We start from the raw sequence: 20,020 nt of genomic DNA, 5'->3' as shown, positions 1-20,020 counted from the left end.
AAGGCCTCCTCGATGGAGACGTCTAAGAAGCGCGCAACGCCAACAGGGCCGCTGAAAACTTCAACGGCACCTCCCGGACCTTGCGGTTTGGCACCCGCCATGCAACAATCTTCTTGCCATGTGACTGGGCTTTCCTCTGGAAAGGGCGTTCACCCAAAAAAAAATACGGTCGACAACACATCATCCGAAGGCGCAAAAGTACCTTAGGCTTCGGTGGAATCGTTTACCACGTCGGCACCATCATGCGCATCGAGACCTTCCATTCAGCCGCCGAAAAACGCAAAAGCATTGTGGCTATTATTTCAACAGTTACAGAACACAAGGGCACCCCCTCTCGTTGAGAGTAGTATTCTGAAGCCCCCCCCGGCCTCTCACAAAGGTCTTATTAGGAAAATCTCCCCCTCCTGGGCAATCTTTTCCACCTCCAGACCATTCTGCATCTTCCTTATGGACTAGGGAGTGGTTTGAAAATGTTATGGACAAAATGGCCCCATTTGTTGATTTTCTTTTTTCAGACAAATATATCACTCCCAAAAGACCTAGGGAATAGGACTTCTGCCCCATTCCACATCAATTGCAGAAATTTCTCATCTCTGCACAAGGCTACCAAAGAGGATATCTTGAATGTCTCTGAGCAGAAGGATACCTATGAGGACATTAATCTATTTGCTTAGGACACAGCTGACCAAGACCCAGACTGGGATCACGATCAGTCGGGATCAGGGCCCTTGGCTATCCCCAACACACCCATGACCCGGACATAATTTGTCTAGATTCCACTCTTCTTCGCCTCCACAAATGGAATCGTCACCCGTGGATGACCAAATGTTATTCAACGCCATTTTAAAGAGGTGGCCGATCAATTCGCCATTGCTCCACAGAGGCAGACCCTGTCTCTGACTTTGTTGTTGATGGTATCCTCAAGGAGAAGCCCCCAACTAGTCAGGCCATCCCCTTACTCAATTCTATAATAAAGCACCTAGCTCCTTCTTTGTTGTCACCCCCCCCTCATACGGGGGAAATTATTCCGCTCATCTCCTTCCAACCCACTATGCATACAGAGTCATGCCACACCGGACTCTGTGGTGGTTACAACCACTAGGAAGAGGGTGGATGGTTCCACTGTCCACAGCGGAAGCCCCTCCGGATAAGGATTGTGAGAAACATTATTCCCTCAGAAAACGGATCACTGCCTCTGCGGCCTATTGAACTAGGATTGCAAACAATACAACTCTCCTGGCAAACTACAGCGATGTCCAGTGGGGCCTGGTCCAGGATGGCCTTCAAGATGTCCCAGAGCCCACCCGATCACACCTGCTGACGGTCGTGGCTGAGGGCAGACAGGTTACCCACAACATATTAAAAAAATTCTATGAACTCTGCTGAGACTGCTGGATGCGCTCTAGCCCAGAGGACTTTACTGAAGAGACATGCCTGGTTGAAGAACTCTGGATTTAATCCAGAAGCTCAGGCCTCTCTTCTTAATAAACCAGTCGAGGACTCCAACCTGTTTGGGAAAGCTGTTGATGACGCCGTAGAGACTGCAGATCACGGCCAAGCCCTTCCACCAACATGGAGGCTCTAACTCCCGCCGTTCCTTTCGTGGCCAATCCTTTTCCGGGTCTCTCCATGGACAATATGGCTCGGGAAGTACCCCCTGGTCCTCTGGCCAAGGCTCTTCCGGTAACAGCCAGTATCAACAGAGAGGTCCTTGTAGAAGCAAGGGTAGAGACTGGAACTCTACTCCTAGAGGCTCCCCGGCCTCCACCTCAAAGTGACTCACTGATTCGGGTCCCCTCACACGCCTCCCCAGTCGGGGGTTGCTTGTCATCATTCATTCACGCCTGTGAGGGGATCACATCAGACCAGTGGGTGTTAAAGACAGTCACCCATGACTACTGCATAGTTTCACTGACAACCTCGATACCACCCACCGAAGAGCAGACGTCTCTCACCAGAACACCTGTGCATCCTGCTGCAAGAGGTTCAGATCCTTCTGGAAAAGGGCACCGTAGAAGTCGTCCCCATTCACCAGGTAAACAAGGGTATTCATTCAATGTACTTCTTTGTACCCAAAAAGGATCTCACCATGCGCCCTGTGTTAGACCTGCACCCAGCGAACAAGTATGTCAAACCTCAAACTTTCAGAATGACAACACTGCAGGAAGTAATCCCACTGCTGCTGCAGGGGGGATTACATGGCCACATTGGATATGAAAGATGCATACTTTCATATTGCCAGCGTACAGGACGTACCTCAGGTTCATGATAGAAGACACCCACTATCGGGTCAAGGTTCTCTCCTTCAGCATTGCCTCAGCTCCACGGGTGTTCATGAAGGTACTGGCGGTAGTAGCTGCTCACCTGCGCAGGCAGTCCATCCCAGTCTATCCTTACCTCGATAACTGTCTCATAACAGGGGATTCGTACGGAACATGCCAAACAAATACCCAAAAGACAGTAGATATCCTCTTCAACCTAGGTTTCTCGATCAACGAGAATAAGTCCAATCTAAATCCCAGCCAAATCAAACCGTTTCTGGGGGCTCTAATTCGGACCAAAGACGGCCTTGTCTTTCCCTCCAAGGAGAGGGTTCAAAACATGTTGTTCCAGATCTCTCACTATGTAGCCAGTCACCAGGTGACTGTACGCAAGGCCATGCGACTTATAGGGATGATGGCCTCCTGCATCTACCTAGTTCCACATGCTCACCTGCCCATGCGCCCCCTCTTGAGCCATTGGTGTCAGGCCAGCGGGACGATCTTGTGGTTGTCTCAGCAGCCCTTCTTCAGTCTCTGCAGTGGTGGTCAGTTGTAAACCTTCTTCAGGGGAAAACCCTCACCACCCCCGCACTAGAAGCCACTCTCACCACAAACGCATCTCTGACGGGGTGGGGCTGGCTCACCTCCTTCATCAGGCGGCACACAGTGTGTGGTCCCCAGTGGTAGCATCCAATCACATAAACCTGTTGGAACTACTTGCATTGTTCAAGGCCCTGAAGGCCTTCCAAACACACCTCCAGGTGAAGACCGTTCTAGTCCTCACGGACAGTACTATGGCCATGTACTACTTAAACAAACAAGGGGGCACTCACTCTCTAGGGCTGTCCAAACTGTCCCAGAACATATGGAAGTGGGCTCTCAAACACCAGATGTTCCTCCTGTCACAACTTGTTCCAGGGGAACTCAATCTTCTGGCGGACGTACTCAGCAGAGACTTCCCCCTACCCGTAGAGCACGAGTGGCGACTACAGGAGGACAGCGTACTCAGCGTCTTCGCAGACTTGGGCTTCCTACAGGTCAACTTGTTCGCCACTGTGGAGAACGCCCAATGCCCAGATTACACCTCCAAGTACCCTCAGAACAGCTCCAAGAGGAACCGTCTCTGGATAACATGGTCAGGGAAATTTGTCTACGCCCCTCCTCCCCCCCGATTCCCCTGCTCAACAGAATAGTGCACAAGATGCACTAAGCTAAGAGCCAGTCAAGATGATTCTGGTAGCCCCAATGTGGGGCCGTCGGCCTTGGTTCTCCCATCTAATGGCAATGTCCGTCTCCCCTCCCAGGAAGCTACCATGCCCATACAACATGCTGTCTCAAGACCAGGGGGAAACACTAAATCCATGCGCTAAAACGCTCAACTTCGCAGTCTGGCTCCTGAGGCCATATAGTTTGGGCACCTCCAACTCACTCAAAGATGTATGGACATACTCAGGGAAGCAGGAAGCCAGAAACCTAACACCAGGCATTGCTACTCCAGCAAATGGAAGCACTTTGTCATCTGGTGTAATGGCAAGGTCATCAATCCTATTGAATGCACATCTAAACATATTGTCCTGTACCTAACCCACCTGTTAGATTCCGTTCTGGTTTTCAATTTTCTAAAGAGAAATGTTGCGCTTTCGGCATACATTGTGTCCAAAAGCAAGGTTTCATAGTGGAACAATATGATAATCAAAGTATTTATGGAAGGGGGTAAAGAAGCTTCACCCCCATATTTCCAACCCAGCTCCCAAGTGGGGCATGAATGTTGTCCTTACAAGACTAATGGGGCCTCCCTTTGAACCAGTACACAAGGCTAGCCTTAAAGGACTTACCTACAAAACCGCCTTCCGGGTGGCGATCTCCTTTATAAGGAGAGTTAGTGAACTGCAGGTCCTTTTAGTTCAGGACTCATTAATTACGATTCACAAAGATAAAGTGGTTTTGCGCACACACCCACGCTTTGCGCCTACATTTATTTCAAAGTTCCATGTAAACCAATCCATAGAACTACCTTTTTCCAGAACCCCACTAACGTGGCGGAAAGAAGCCTCCACACACTGGATGTGAGGAGAGCGGTTATCTACTATCTGGAAAAAACGACGCCACTAAGGAAAACAAATCAGTTCTTCATTTCCGTGGCAGAGAAGGGGACCCGGCCTCTAAATCAGCTATCCCAAAGTGTATTGTAAACTGCATCACACTGTTACACTCTTAGCAAGAAAGATCTACCCTTCACTTCTAGAGCACACTCTACTCGGGGGCACAGGGGCTACCATAGCATGCATTGCAAATGTTCCTCTTGAGTCCATTGGCAAAGCAGCAACCTGGAGTTCTGTACACACCTTTGCACAACACTTCTGCCTACATACACACTCTAGGTCTGATTCTCAGGTGGGACAAGCAGTGCTAAGACATTTCTTTTCTACTGTTCCTTCACACATCCCACCACCATCTCTAGGGACTGCTCGCTGGTCTATGCACAGCATGTGATTCTAAGCAGATTCACAAGCATCAGAAGACATGCATTACTCACGTAATAGCATTTCTGATGTTTGTATCTGCTTAGATTCACATGTGACCACCCTTCCTGTCCTCGTGGAGTAGAATGAACATGGACCTCTTACACCTTCTCTCTTCTGTACTCGCTCACGCTGACTATTTGGCTCACAGCAGAAAAAACACAACCAGGGGACGTTGATGTGTGAGGAATTTTGGGTATACTGCACGCCACGTTAGGGATAGTGTTAGTCACGCCCATGTCGATGTCCCCTTTCGATCTTCAAAAGAAAGATGCAGTAGTATGCGATTAACACTAGATGTCGGGCTATATGCACAGCATGTCAATTTAAGCAGATACAATCTTCAGCAATGCTGTTACATGCTATTAGGCATGTCATATTCTGACCAACTTGTATTAAGAGTGCTCTGTGTGGGCTTAACTGAATCCTTCACTACTCTCATGCCCTCCTAATCTTATGCCTTGCTTGTAAGTCACACAACCCAGATATAGTTTGACTAGACATTAGCGTTTGTCCTTAATCATTGGAATTGGGTGGCCTCTCGGAATCTGTCCACATGGCTGATTCTGAAAATTGATCTTAACATAAGTAATTTTTCTCATATGTCCAGATTGTAATGTAGTCCTTGCACCCTACTACTGATTATTATGCCCCTCCCTTTGCCCTTATGGCATCTCAAGCACATTTCCCAAAAAAAAAGGTATGCATTTACTCATCTCAGTCATTTTTACATATTTTATGTCGTTGGGGCTCTACTATCTTGGGTGTATAGGATTCCTTTTACATTGTACCTTAATGAGTCGCAATGCTTTAATTGATTATACTATTCATACGTTTTTGTTTGTTTTTGCACCAGTGGGCAATCGCCCTAGTGAAAGATGGCAAGCATCTCTACGAAGCAGAAAAGGCGAAACGGGAAACTTTTGGGAAACTGTTTCGTAAGTATTTTTTTACTCCTGTGTCTTCAACACAGAATTTTGTTGGTAGTTTTCAAACTGTGTGTTGCTGTTTCATTGAATGACAATGTATATATGTAGTACTTAACACTGATTAATTGGTCTTAAGCACCAAGGCTCTTTATTATGTTTCAAAAAAACTTGATAAGCATGTTTAATAGAGTTTTAAAATTTCTAAAAGTGAGATGTTGGGATTAGTCTTTATCACCTCTTTAATATTTACACACAAGAATCACCACCATTTTCCTACTGCAAAATGAGTACCTGTCTAAAACGTAAGAATTTAACTTTTGCACGTTTCCTAATTTTCAACAGAAGGCCACATTTTAGGCCATTTATTTGACCTCAAATGTAACCAAAGGTGTAGCTTTTATTATATATGCTAGCACACGTTAAAAAGACAAATGGCTCCTTTTGCTAGCTAATGGGATAATTCAAATTGACAGTTTGTGGGTGAATTGTTTTATCAATGCTTTTGCCTTTGCCTAAGACGTGTAGCAAGAGAAGTGTGGGGGCATTTTCATTCATTCTTTTTAGGCATTAATGCAAATGAAGTTATTCACAGGTCAATCATGACATGATCTGTATTTATTTTTTTGATGTAGAAACTAAAGTGTACATGGTGAAATAATACCATCCAATTCTGATTCGTACCTAGTGTGAGGAAAGATTTTCTTTCTCCTGCATGGGGTGTGGCATTGATTCACATGCTCATGAATATTCCCCATCGTCAGGCTGGGAATCCTTGGTAAAGAAAAAATCAGAATCAGTTTCGTTTCTGATCTGTCCTTCTTAGTAGTAACCAATCACTGGTCTCTGGGTCATACTGCCCCCAGCCAATGACTACCCTCTCCCTAAGCCCCGCCCCTGGCAGCCATCCCGAGATTTTTACTGCACGTTCAAGTGTTGGGAGTCCCCGTGCTATAGCTCTCGAGCCTTTTCTGCGTTTTGTGCGATTTCAAAGAGATTTATCTAATTTTTCGGTTCAATCGAGCCTCAAGCTTCACCGTTTCGGATTTATCTACACCCCTAAAGGGTGAAGTTTTCGTCGAGTTACGCTTCTTGGAGGATTCCAGAAGTTTCTGAGGCCTACCTCGTGGACAATGTTAGGCAGAATCCAGGGCAGTTCCCTTAGGGACCACTACCCCAGATTAGCATTACAGGTGAGAGCAATAAATCCCCTTTGGTATCAGTCTGTACCACAAAGATTTAGTTGGTAGCTGTGGCTGAGCAGTCAGACTTATCTCAAGAGGGAGATGAACAGTATTCAGGGTTGACACAATAGGTAGTACAGTACTATGGAGCAAGGAAACACTGACCAAAGTTTTGTATTTAAAAAGAGAATATATATTTATTTTATACACTTCTAAGGCAACACATAGATCACAGTTAATAAAGTAAGTTAAGTTTAGTCAAAAGAAAAGCATATACAACTCCCTATTCAATTGTTGACAAGTTTGCGGTATAGTGAAAACCTACTACAAATGGAACTTTACCAATTCAATGAAAGGGAGGGAAAGTACAAGTTAAACCGAAATATCTTCAGACACCCCCTAGCAACACTTCCCTGAAGTTTTGTGAACAAGTAATGCACAGTAACACTTTAACCAAAAGACAAGTGAATAAAAACTGAGCAAAATGGCACTCCACAAGTTAAAACAGTAGGAAGGAAGAGGGGTTTAGAAGATTTAGGTGCATCAACACATTTCTCATTGAAAACTAATCTAGTGAGAGCAGATCTAACAAATCAGCCAGAGTCAGTGGTACAGGACCAAGAGCTTAGGAGCAAAAATGTTCTTGTAGCTGCAGTCAAGTCTTTAGTAGAAAACTTTTGAAGAGGTAGATGCAAGGCGAAAGACAATGTTAAGAGAGAGGGCGGACGACCCCACAAGTAGTTAAAGGATTTAAAAGACTTTTAGGGCTACCACGGAGAAAGGGCAGCCTGGCGGAACAATGTACCTTAAACGTGGAGAGATGGCTCCTGCGGTGGCGGTTGTTCCTGGTAGATCCTGCAGGTCGAGGGGTCCAACAGAGGAAGAGAGGCTCTCGTCGTGGAGGAAGGTTCAAGTCGCTGCACTACCCAGGGATGAAACCAGCCGCGGTGCTGCCAAACAAAGTTTAAAAGGTACGCTCCTTTTAATCGCGGTCCAGGTCGATAGCTGCCTGGCTATCCGGTCTTCAAGTGCAGGGCACTGTCGAGTCGACCAAGGCAGGTCCGAGGATGCGATAGGTGAACTGGTTGACCCCACCAGCTCAAGGGAAGGAGGCTCCTCCGCTGAAGATCTCCTCTCGTCGTGTGGAAGAAAAGTGGTGAGACGATCCGGCAGGGCTTCACCGGTGGTGTAGATGCTGAAGATGTCTCTAGCTTCTCTTCCCTTCGGTTCCGTAGTTCCAGTGGCAATGTCTTGCTCTTCCAGTCCTCAGGACCCTGTGTTTATGCAGAAAGAGACCCATTCATACAGCCTAGCTGTCACTCACACAGTGGAGTGATCATCTTGGCGGGAGACCCTCCAGCCTATCAGGTTGGAGTGCGACCTGAGTTGCGGTGGCAACTCTGTCCGGGTGTTCTACTCCCCCTCCCAAACAACAGACCCACCCCAGACTCAGTGGCGCCGAAAGGAGGGCATCTTGGCAGAAGCCCGCCAAAAGGACGAACAAAGGATCCTCGACCTGGGTTCGAAAAATGGAGTAAGACTCGAGAAAGATGTTTTATCAAAGTTTTGGCAAATAAAACTTACCGGAGTAAAGTTAATAAAAAAATAGACTGGCGGTATATTAGAGGCTGTCAGTAAAAGTGGTAGCCTCGAACATTGGGAAAATCCCATAGATAAATATTTGCGGTTGAATATAAAAGGTAGTGACCACTGCCATCAGCCAGAACTTTGTAGAGGGGGACTTTAAGGTACCCTCTCAAAAATGTACCTAGGGGAAAAACTATGAACACCTTCCAGTACTTCCAAATTAAAATGGGGTGTACTGGTTAAGTTCATAAAAATCGACTAGTAAAGTCAATGGGGACTTTACATGCCCTGGGAGACAGTAGTCAGTCCCAGGGAATGGAGTCTATGTTTGGGGGTCGCTACGACACCCCTGTGTCACGGCATGGAGGGTGCTGTGTGACACGTGCATAAAGATGGTTCCTATGGGTGAGAGAAAAGATCCCATAGGCATTAAACACAAAAATAGCCTAGAACACACATAGCAAAAGTGCCTAAGAGTGGGAAAAAGAGTCTCACTCTTAGCAGGTAAAAAGATATAAACCCTTCAAATCAAGCAAAGCTGCTGGGGGATTCAATAGGTAAGGGAAATTAGCCATGAAATGAGAATCCTCCCTAACCGACGAGAAGAACATGGCCCAGGAGAAGGGAAGCTCGACTCCCGGCAAACTGTTCAGGATCTGCCCTGGATGCAACCTACAAAATGTGTTCAGGGAGGACGAGCATTCAAAATGCCTTTACTGCCTCCACGAGGACAAAACGCACGTGGAGAAGGACTGCATTTTGCACGAACATGTCGGATCGGACTATGAGGGATCGCCGGACCCGTCTCTCCAACTGGCTGGAAGGCAAGAGCCCAGCAAGTGAGAAGAAGTAGAAGTCCGAGCGGTCTTCTAAGTCCTGTGAGGGCGCCCTGGCGACAGGGGCCCAACAGAAGGCAAAGCACCGCGAGTCCGCGGGCACCGGGAGCACAGAACGGCCGGACTCCTCGGCTGCCAGGCAGGGTGCACCTTCACTGACGCCATCAACCGCGAGCCAACGCTCTGTCTCAGGGAAGAGAAAATCCGAGAACCCGGCTAAGCTTCTGGAGAGGCCCCGGTCGATTTCAAAGGAACCGGCCTAGGGGGAGCGAGGTGGTGACCCCTCCCCCTAAGGTGAAGGCCTCAAGCGCGCCCAAGGTGGTGAAGGCCTTGATTCACCCGGCTAAGGCCTCTATCGAGGGAGTCGCTGCAGCCCTGGCGAAGCCTGTGGAGGCTATCCCAGTGGAGGCTACCTCGGGGCCCAGAGTTTCCCTGCCTCCGCTGAGGGAATCCTCTTTTAAGCCCATCGAGAAGACCCCCGTGGAAAAATAGCGGGGGCGGTGGCCATTACGGACGCAACCTCTGAGGAGGAACTGACCGAGAATTTGGAAGAGGCCCAGCCCCACGGGAGGTATCCCGAGGATGGGGATGACAAGAGCGAGGGTGGCAATGACGACGAGGTTCCCGTGGAGGAACAACCGTCGCTCCTGGCACGCCCGTCGCAACCCGAGCCTCAGGACAACTTGGTGGCCATTTTGACGGCAATCCAAGCCTTATGCACAGAGATAAGGACGAGACTGCTCCTACACCCGACGGACGACCCAGTTGTACCGGGTCCGTCGGGAAGCCCGCCGAACAAGAGGAGAATTCATCCAGTGCCCCTTCAGCCCTCACGGCCTTCGCAGCCTTTGTCGCCTTCGCTGATCCCGAGGGACGACACGGGAACGGACAGGGCCACGACGGGGACAGATGACGACGGCAGTGACGACGGGACTGGCCTCCCGTCTCCAATTCCTCGGGCGTCTCTGCCCGATGAGATTGGCTCCTTCCATGCCATGATTGCCAGGGCATCCAAGCTTTTTCAGCTCTGCCTTGTGGAGAAGAAGGAAGGCTTCCTCTACCAATGGCGCAAGGCCAAGAGGAAGACGGTCCTCGCGGTGCCGTTGCTGGATGACATCTGGGACGAGGGACTTGCCCTCCTCAAGAACCCGTCCACGACACCTGCCAAGAGAGTACAGGGTCCCCGACGCCGCCCCGTTGTGCCTTAGAGCGCAGCCGACCCCGGATTCGGTCGTCTCAGCAGCAGCAAAGAAGAAAGCGGGGGGCATCGGCTTCATCCTCAACTTCCCCACCGGACGGCGAGGGAAAGAAGCTGGACGCCGTGGGACGATGAGTCATCTCGTCGGCGTCGACGACGATTAAGGCGGCCAACACTCTAGCGATTGTGGCCTGCTACGACAGGGAATTGTGGTACAAGATCGCCCCCCTGTTGGACCTCCTCCCGGACGACAAGAGGGCAGAGGCCCTGGCGATCCTACAGGAGGGTGAGGTGGCATCGGACCACACCATAACGGTGGCCACGGACATTGCCAACACCGGTTTCCGCCAGTTGGGCAACGGCGTGCCTTCGACGGCAGGGGTGGCTTAAGGTGACGGATTTCCGCCAGGACGTGCAAGCCAAGGTTTTGGACATGCCCTTCGACGGGAACAATCGTTTTGGAAAGACTGTGGATGATTCGCTGCAGGCCATCAAGACCGACACGGAGATGGCTCGGGCATTGGGAGTTCTGCAGCAACGGCGGCCGCCCTTTCAGAACTCCGGAGGCAAGCAAGGTGCCTCCAAAGGATTCAGCCACGTCTCCTCGACCTACTATCAGGCGGCCTGCTCCTCGTCGCAAGAAGCCTACAGGGGACGAGGCAAGTCAGGTGGATCTCGCCGTCGTCGCCAGGGAGGCGCAGGCGGAAAGGCTGCTTCCAAGCAAGACTGAACCGGCCGTCGCGTCGGGCCCCCACCGAAGCACCGCGGTGGGAGGCCGGCTGACAAAGTTCGTCAGATGTGTGGGAGTCCATCTCCACCGACCGTTGGGTGCTGGATGCCCTGGCCCACAGGCACTCTCTGGAATTTCTAAAGAAGTGCCCCCGAATTCCGCCCGTGGCCAGGAAGGAAAACCACATCCCTCAACTTCTGTTAGAGGTAAGGGCGATGCTCAAGAAAGGAGCCATCGAGCTCATCCCAAAGAGGCTCCGGGGGTCCGGAGAATACTCAAGATACTTCCTCGTCAGAAAGAAGACAGGAGGAGAGAGGGGGCACTGTCGCGCAACAAGATGACCGTCTAAGAGTGGAGCTCCTCTCTGGCGTATTATCCTTCTAAAATTATATCCTGTATCTGCCTTCATCCACGCTTACTGGACCAGTGGATTCGACCAGTGTACCTATCCTGCACCCAACAGAAGAAACAATGGGCGAAATCGGATCCGGCGTGCCCAGATACAAGCGGGGTGGCAGGCGGGGGTCCCTGGGCCGCTCCTCAGCTCCGGAGTAACCTACGCGAGGGCCGCGGCTCTGGGTGGAGCTTGGGCCCTGCAGTGGGCGGAACAGACTCCCTGTACCGAGACTGCCTCGAACGCCACCCATAGGAAACAACATTCGCTCATCGAGGACGGTGTCCTGTCTGGTAGGAGAAGTGCCCTGAGACCTAAGCTGCCTGCGCCCTGCCCCGTCCTCCCGCTTGATTCACCCGTATTCTCCAACACGGCCCTGGGCGGGCGAAACCCCCACTGATCTCAAACACTGCCATAAAGAAAGGGGGGGGAACGCAACGGAAAGTATACGAGCCGTCACAGACGCTAACCTAGTGGCCGGCCTGTGAGCGGGGGCAGGTGGTACGTGCCTGCTGCGTACCGGACCCGCGGGCAAACGTGGGAAGCAGAGAGGGACACTGTGAACAACCCTGCTTGTTGTCTGCACGTGGGCCCCCAAAGGCAAGCTCCTTTTGAATCAGAAGCAGTCGGTCCCACGACGATCGTCCCTCGTACAGTGCCTTCCCCGGGCCTGTGACCCCGAGGCCGACAGCGCCCTAGTATATCGCGGCTCTGAGACCGCGGCTCTGAGACCAACTGCCACAGCAGGCCCACTCACAGCCCGAGGCGAACCATCCCCCAGAGGCCATCTACAATCCTCACTACAACGGATATTAATATTGGGACACCTGTGTGATTCCTGGAAAAAACGCACTCAAGGGCAGGAAGACCGGGCCAATGGATTCTTTCACGAGCTCACAAGCAACCGCAGAGGCCTCGGGCTCTTCGACAACATCTGACCCCCCAGCCACGGAAGACTCCAAGTTCGACCTCTTTTGACGACGGTTCAGAACAGATTCCTGGCGATAAATGTCAAGCTGGACGATATTGTCTCCACGATAGGCTCCCTTAAAGCCAGAGTAGATCAGAAAAGTGCCAGAATCACTGATGCCGAAAACAGAATAGGTGCAAATGAAGACTCGACCCATCAAAACACTCAAGACATAGCTGGCTTGAAAAGCGAAATGAATAAACTCTGTGTGATGATTTGGAGTCGAGGTCGAGAAGGAAAAATATATGCAGAATCCTTTTGCAAAGGCCCGATGGAGACCCAAATCGAAGCCCTTTTGAGGTCTCTCCTAGGTGCTGACTCCATCTCCTTGCAATTTTTGGTCGAACGAGCACATCGCACCCTGGCTCCACCGCCCAAACCGGGCCCCCCCCTCCCGCACGATAGTGGCAAAGCTTCTAAATTACAGAGACAGAGACACGGTTCTGAGGCTGGCAAGGGAGAAGGGCCCTTTGAGACACGGCAACGACAACATACACATATATCCGGATTTCTTTGCGGGAGTCCAAACCCAGCGACGTTCCTACGAATCCATCAAACGACAACGGGTCCCATATGCGCTGTTGTTTCCAGCAAAGTTACGGATACAACATGGCGGACGTGCGCACTTCTTCGACTCTCCGGCAGCTGCGTTGGCCTGTGTGGAATCTGCTATTCCCCTACCCCCTGGTAGGAACGAACCTGATCAAAATCTCCTTCAGCAGCCAGTATAGTAATCTACACGGCATATTGTCCGACCCCAGCTAGGAACCACCTTCTACCTACAACGAATCGTCTACCCTCGTTTCACCAAAGTCAGGCAGGATTTTTCTTTTACTCATGCTTCTTATTACTCTTCAACATTCAAGGACAGTCGGATGAGACGCGCTCGGCCACGAAGGTGGTGTTGCAGCACTTGCCTCCCTCCACGAGTGAAACCACAGGGTTTTAAATGGGGTTCATCATCAAGTTGTGCCAGATGGTGTGGGTGGGGGTGGGAACCGGGAATTTGGGTTTGCTTAACCGGCCAGAGGTATGGTCGAAAGCCCCAGTTGGGCAAGTTGCGAAACAGTTTATTGTTGTGTTAAATGTTGAAAATGCAGTCACAAGTCATGCGCTGATTACCCCAAATCGTCATCCTGCTCTCCCAAGATTGTCTTTACACCTAATGACATGGCACAAAAACCCCACACTTCCAGCGGATTGTCGTTTAAACTGCTAACTTGGAACATCCGGGGTCTGAACAATAGAGCAAAATCCAGTAAGGTGGGGGCATACATCAACAGGCACCGTCCGCACGTGGAAATGCTTCAGGAGACCCATGCTCTCTGAGAGACTAACCAGAAGATTTTGAAACAATGGGGTAACAGGTATTACACTGTATACTCGTCACAGAGCAGGGGTGTCCTCACACTAATACACCCATCGCTGGGGTTTGTCCCCGAAAAGAGTAAATCCGACCCATTGGGTAGATACGTGTTGGTATGGGGCACAGTGGCTGGGGAAAGATGGGTGTTGGTCAACTCCTGTGGTCCAAACACGGACAACCCCGAATTTTATGCCCATCTCCTCACCGAAATCGACACAACTGACACATGGGTGCTGTGGGGTGGAGACTTTAATACTATCCTAGATGTGCTATTGGACAGGTCCTCCAGTCGACAAAGGTCACTCACCAGATCCGCTAATACCATCCATCAGGCCCTACACGACAGGGTGCTGACCGATGCATGGAGAGGGGTACACCCCACAGACCGTCAATACACTTTCTATTCGTCAGCCCATGACTCTGAATCCAGGATAGACTACTGGTTCATATCTGTTCTCCTGCTGAGCTCCGTGGTGGGCTGTGAAATCCTCCCCCGCACGATTTCTGATCATTCCCCAGTTACACTTGAGATATCGCTCCAGAATATTAAACGTCCGTCCCCACGCTGGAGAATGCCTCCAAACATCCTGAAGGACCCCAACGTGGTTGAATCGTTGCAAACTGAGATGGAGGAGTTCTTTCAACTGAACACTGGGTCGGTGGGGGACTGGGCTACGGTGTGGGAAACGTTTAAGGTCTGGGTGAGGGGTAATCTTATGTCAAAAACCACTTTTCTCCTAAAAAGTGTCAGATCCAACCTTAGTAAGACCGAAACACACCTGAAAACCCTTGAAAACAACTATAGTGTAACACATGACAAAAGCATATTGGCTGATATTAATGCACACCTCCTTAGATTTAATGAGCTAGCAATCCAAGAACTACAATACATGTCCACTCCAACCAGGGTCCGTAGATACGGTGAAGGAAATAGAGCACGACACCACTTAGCACGCATATTACGAAAACGAGCAACATCATGCCCCCATTGCAAGTATAATGACAGACAGTGGCGATCCCGTGCACACAGAGGAAGAAATCAATGCCGAATTTGCTAAATATTACACCAACCTATACGCAAATCATGATACACGGAGTCTTGTAGACATAGCAACATACTTGAACGAGATAGATCTCCCTACCCTCTCACCTGAGGACAGTGTTGTCCTTGAACAAGAAATAACCAAGGAGGAAATCGCTGAGGCAATTGAAGCACTGGCAGCTGGAAAAACCCCATGCCCCGATGGCCTAAGCTCGGACCTCTATAAAACATTCACAACAATACTATCCCCTATCCTAACTCAGGTATGGAAGGAGGCCTTGAGCTCCGGCTCCCTCCCAGATTCCATAACTGACGCAGTTATAACGGTCCTATTGAAACCTAGACGTCCGGCCCATGACTGATCGTCCTATCGTCCACTCTCCCTAATAAATACAGATGCCAAGATATATGCGAAAGTGCTCGCAAACAGACTTCTCCCTAAAATGACCTCCCTAATACACCCTGATCAATGTGGCTTCATCCCAACGAGATCCACTGCCCTGAACCTGCGTAGACTGTTTGGAATTATGGCCCAGATCAAGCCTGATGCGCAGGCAGTGGCCGTCTCACTGGACGCCGAGAAGGCATTCGACTCCGTCTCATGGGCATACATGTTCGAGGTCCTCAAAAAATTCGGCTTTGGCCCATACTTCACACACTGCGTCAGGCTGCTCTACACCTCTCCCAAGGCTAGGGTCCTAACAAACTGCACCCTCTCTACCCACTTTACCCTGCATCTGGGCACCAGACAGGGTTACCCCTTCTCCCCCATCCTGTTCGCACTCACTACAAACCAATGGCGGCTGCAAGCAGAAGAGAACAAGAATTAAGGGGCATCAAGTTGGCCGGCAGCTACCAATCTATCTCATTATATGCAGACGATGCTCTGTTGTATATACGTAAACCGGAAAACAACTTAGAACCCATATTGTCAGTAATACAGGACTTCACTCTTCACTCAGGGTACAAAATCAACACAGCCAAATCTGAAATCTTCCCATTGACACAGTCCACCCCCTGCCCTTCACGCACACATGGTCTGCGATGGTCCCCGGATTATATTAGATATCTGGGGATCCTTGTCCAGAGACAAACAGTCACTATATATAGATAATTACAAATCCACTTTACAGGCGATCCACACCAAACTCCAGATCTGGACCAAGTTGCCCATATCACTGGCTGGTTGGATAGCTGTGCTCAAAATGGTGATCCTCCCCAAACTCCTATATATCTTTAATAACGTCCCGATATGGCCAGGCAGATCCTTTTTTGAAAACCTGCGGTCCCTGTCAACCACTTTCATTTGGAATGGTGGGGCTAACGGGCTCAAATGGGAAAACCTGGTGGAACCCTACGACACGGGTGGCTTCGCTGCGCCCGACTACGAGCTGTACTATCTTGTGTCTCAGGCTCATTATGCCAAATATTGGCAGAACCCTACAACAGAAGCGCCTCATGTCCCCATTGAACGGCACTTGGTCCGCCCAACGGACTTGCAATCTATTATTTTTGCGACGTCTTATAAAGACGACTGTAAATTTGATCCAGTAGCTTGCACAATCGCAGCCTGGGCTGCAATTGGTAAGCACCTCCACATCGATATTCCCTATGACTCCCAAGCTCCATTGTGGAACTTTCCGGGCATTGCCCCCTCGTATGACCCTAGTATACAGAAAGCTTGGATCCCGAATTATGACATCACAATGAAGGCTATGTTCCCCAATGGAAGCTTTGTCACCCTTGAAGACTTCGCTGACACAGTGGGTAGGGGCCAACTTGTCACGTTACAATATCATCGTATGAAAGCGGCGTTCAAGAAACGCTGGCCATCATTCCCAGATGAGCCACCCGAGCACCCTTGTTACCAGGCACTTCACTCACAGCCTCATACAGGTGTCTCCATACTGTACAACATAGTCCGAACACATACGAAGTCCTCCAATAATATAAAGTCCACCTGGGAAGAGGACATGGGCACAACAATAGCGGAAGGAACATGGTCCAGGTACTGCTTCCTTACAAAGAAGGTCTCCCTCAATGCGGGGCTCAGACTTATACAATTCAAAATGCTCAATAAACTTCACTACACCCCTGTTAAGATGGCTAAAATCAAGATGGCCACAAACACGAACTGTCCTAAATGCAATAACCCTCAAGCTGACTCATACCATAGGTACTGGGCCTGCCCTGAAATAATGGGATTCTGGAAGACTGTAGCAAATATACTGGAAGACATTACGCAAATTCCCGCACAACTTACCCCCAAGAAATATCTGTTTGGCGACATCGGAAAATTCCCAGAAAAAACCAGGAGGCTATTCAACGTCGCGTGTGTGGTGGCTAAAAATATGTATTTTGCTAAAATGGAAGAGTCCCCACGCCCCCTGTGCAGAACAATTCTTAAAATCACTGGCATACGTGCACGAATGTGAAGAAACGTATATAGGCCTGGTCCCCTCTCCGTGCAGACCCAAAGACATTTGGTCAGTGTTCAGGACTTACCTTCACACCATCCCACCTAATTCGGAAGAGGATGATATCGACTGAACTGTGTGCCTTAACTCCGGCAACAAACGTTTAATGTCATAAACAGTGATGATGTTTTATATAGGTATATGTATGGGAGAAAACAAAATGTATAACATGTATATCCATTACCACGGAGTGGTTCATGCATGTGTATTGTGAATTGCAACCGAAAAATAAAGTTTTTTTTAAAAAAAAAGAAAGAAAACAGGAGGTTGGCGTCCCGTCCTGCACTTGCGTCGGCTAAACAAATACATCAAGGCACAGAAGTTCCGGATGGTCACCCTCCAGCACGTGCTGGGCCAGCTGGAGGAAGGCGACTTCCTATCGTTGTTGGATCTGGAGGATGCGTACTTTTACATCCCCATCCTAAAAGGACACCAAAAGATTTTCAGGTTCGTAGTCCAAGGGCGGCACTACCAGTTCAAGGCCAGCCCATTCAGATTGAAGTTGGCGCCCAGGGTGTTCACCAAGTGCCTAGCACCAGTGGCAGCTACCTCTACATGGATGACTGGCTCATCCGGGCAGGGACAAGGGAACTCTCCGTCGAACACACAGCAAAGACCGTCCGGCTGCTCGTGGACCTGGGATTCTCCATCAACTTCCCCAAATCCCACTTTGTTCCGTCGCAGGTCGCGCTGTTTCTGGGAGCCAAGCTCGATACAGTAGCGCAGTTGGCCTAGCCGTCGGGGGGGGAAAGAACGCAGGCCATCCTGGGCAAGGTACAGCGTCTGCTGGCCGCGGACGTGGCCAGAGTGAGGTCCATCAAATCCCTTCTCGGGATGATGTCCTCTTGCATCTATCTGGTGCGCCTGTGCAGGTTTCGGATGCGTCCTCTGCAGGAGTTCCTCGACGCCCATTGGATGCAAGCGACGGGCAGCTTCAAGGACAAGATCTCGCTCAACAAAGTATTCCGCCAAGCAATTTGATGGTGGGGCACCCGCGCGCATCTCGCCGCGGGCATGGACTTTCAGACCCCAGCATACCAGGTGACAGTGACGACGGATGCCTCCTTGGAGGGGTGGCGAGCACACACTGGAGAACTTCACGCGAGAGGCCTGTGACTCCCAGAGGAGAAGCCGCTCCACATCAACTTACTGGAGCTCCGAGCAGTGTTCTGGGCCCTCAAATCATTCCTCCCGTCCCTCAAGGGCAAGGTGGTGAGGATCTTCACCGACAACACCACCACAATGTTCTACATCCGGAAGCAGGGAGAAACCAGATACCCAGCCCTGTCCAAGGAAGCCCAGGATCTCTGGCACTGGGCCGTTGCCCAGGGGATGTTTCTGGTGCCTTTTCATCTAGCAGGGATAAAAAAACACCATCTCCGACTCACTCAGCAGGGAGCTATGCTCGTGCCACAAGTGGGAACTATGCCAGGATCAAATGGATCAACTCTTCCGGCGATGGGGCAAGCCCCAAGTCGACCTGTTCACGACGGCAATGAACTCCAAGTGCCAGAGGTTCGCCAGCAGGATCCCCCAGCCGAGGAGCATGGGCAATGCTTTCTCGTTCCCCTGGGACGGCCTGTTCCTGTATGCGTTCCCGCCGTTGCCGTTGCTGCTCCGGCTCATCAACAAACTCAAGAGGTCCCGGTGCAGGATGATCCTTGTCGCACCGAGGTGGGAGAGACAGATATGGTTCCCGGACTTTCTGGACTTGTCAGCGTCTCCACCAGTCAAACTGTCGACGGACGCAGATCTTCTCTCCAGAGAAGGAGGCGCCATTCTTCATCACGACCCGGAGTCGCTGAACTTGCAGGCCTGGCTCCTGCAGCACTAGAGTTTGGAGGGTACAATATCCCGGCTGACCGCAGAGAGGTTCTTGCAAAGGCCAGGGCGTCCTCAACTCTCAAGTGCTATGGACACAAGTGGAAGAGGTTCTCTGTCTGGTGCCATGCACAGAAGATTAACCCTCTACGGATTACAGCCCCACAAGTGCTACCGTACTTACTGTCGTTGGCCAAAGCTGGACTAGCTCACGCTTCAATCAAGATACATCTGGCAGCGATTTCCCGATACACCAGAACTGCAGGACGGTCGTCCCTGTCCTCTCATAGCCTGGTGAAGGAGTTCATGAAAGGACTGTTCCTATCGTTCCCGCCGGTAAAGGCTCCAGCCCCAGCATGGGAGCTCAACGTGGTGCTGACCAGGTTCATGGGGCCGCCATTCGAGCCTTTGCATTCGGCTCCGTTGAAGTTTGTGTCGTGGAAGACGGCGTTCCTTGTGGCCATCACCTCTGCACGGCGCGTGGGAGTGATTCAGGCCCTTTCCTGCAAACCTCCATACTTGACTTTCCACGAGACGAGGGTGGTGCTGAGGACGCACCCCTCCTTCATGCCCAAGGTGCCATCGGACTTCCATTTCAATGAGCCCTTGGTGTTACCAGTCTTTTTCCCGTCGCCTTTGTCGCCGACCGAGAGGACTTTGCACTCGCTGGATGTAGCTAGAGCGCTGAAGTTCTACGTGGACCGAA

At 50.3% G+C, this 20,020-nt stretch overlaps 1 protein-coding gene across 3 annotated transcripts in view; it reads left to right on the top strand.

The window, feature by feature from the left end:
• Positions 1-20,020, top strand: part of RB1CC1 (RB1 inducible coiled-coil 1) — a 1,537,866-nt gene that overhangs the window by 373,537 nt on the left and 1,144,309 nt on the right. For all 3 annotated transcript variants that reach the window (XM_069621043.1, XM_069621041.1, XM_069621042.1), the window contains exon 10: positions 5,640-5,721. In XM_069621043.1, the coding sequence (XP_069477144.1) occupies positions 5,640-5,721 (82 nt within the window). The remainder of the gene's footprint in view (positions 1-5,639; positions 5,722-20,020) is intronic.

Source organism: Ambystoma mexicanum, chromosome 5q (genome assembly GCF_040938575.1).
Source record: "Ambystoma mexicanum isolate Mex_15411 chromosome 5q, UKY_AmexF1_1, whole genome shotgun sequence".
In the NCBI taxonomy this organism is placed as follows: domain Eukaryota; kingdom Metazoa; phylum Chordata; class Amphibia; order Caudata; family Ambystomatidae; genus Ambystoma; species Ambystoma mexicanum.
Note: the sequence above shows the minus strand (reverse complement) of the source record. Positions and strands in the feature narration are given on the sequence as shown.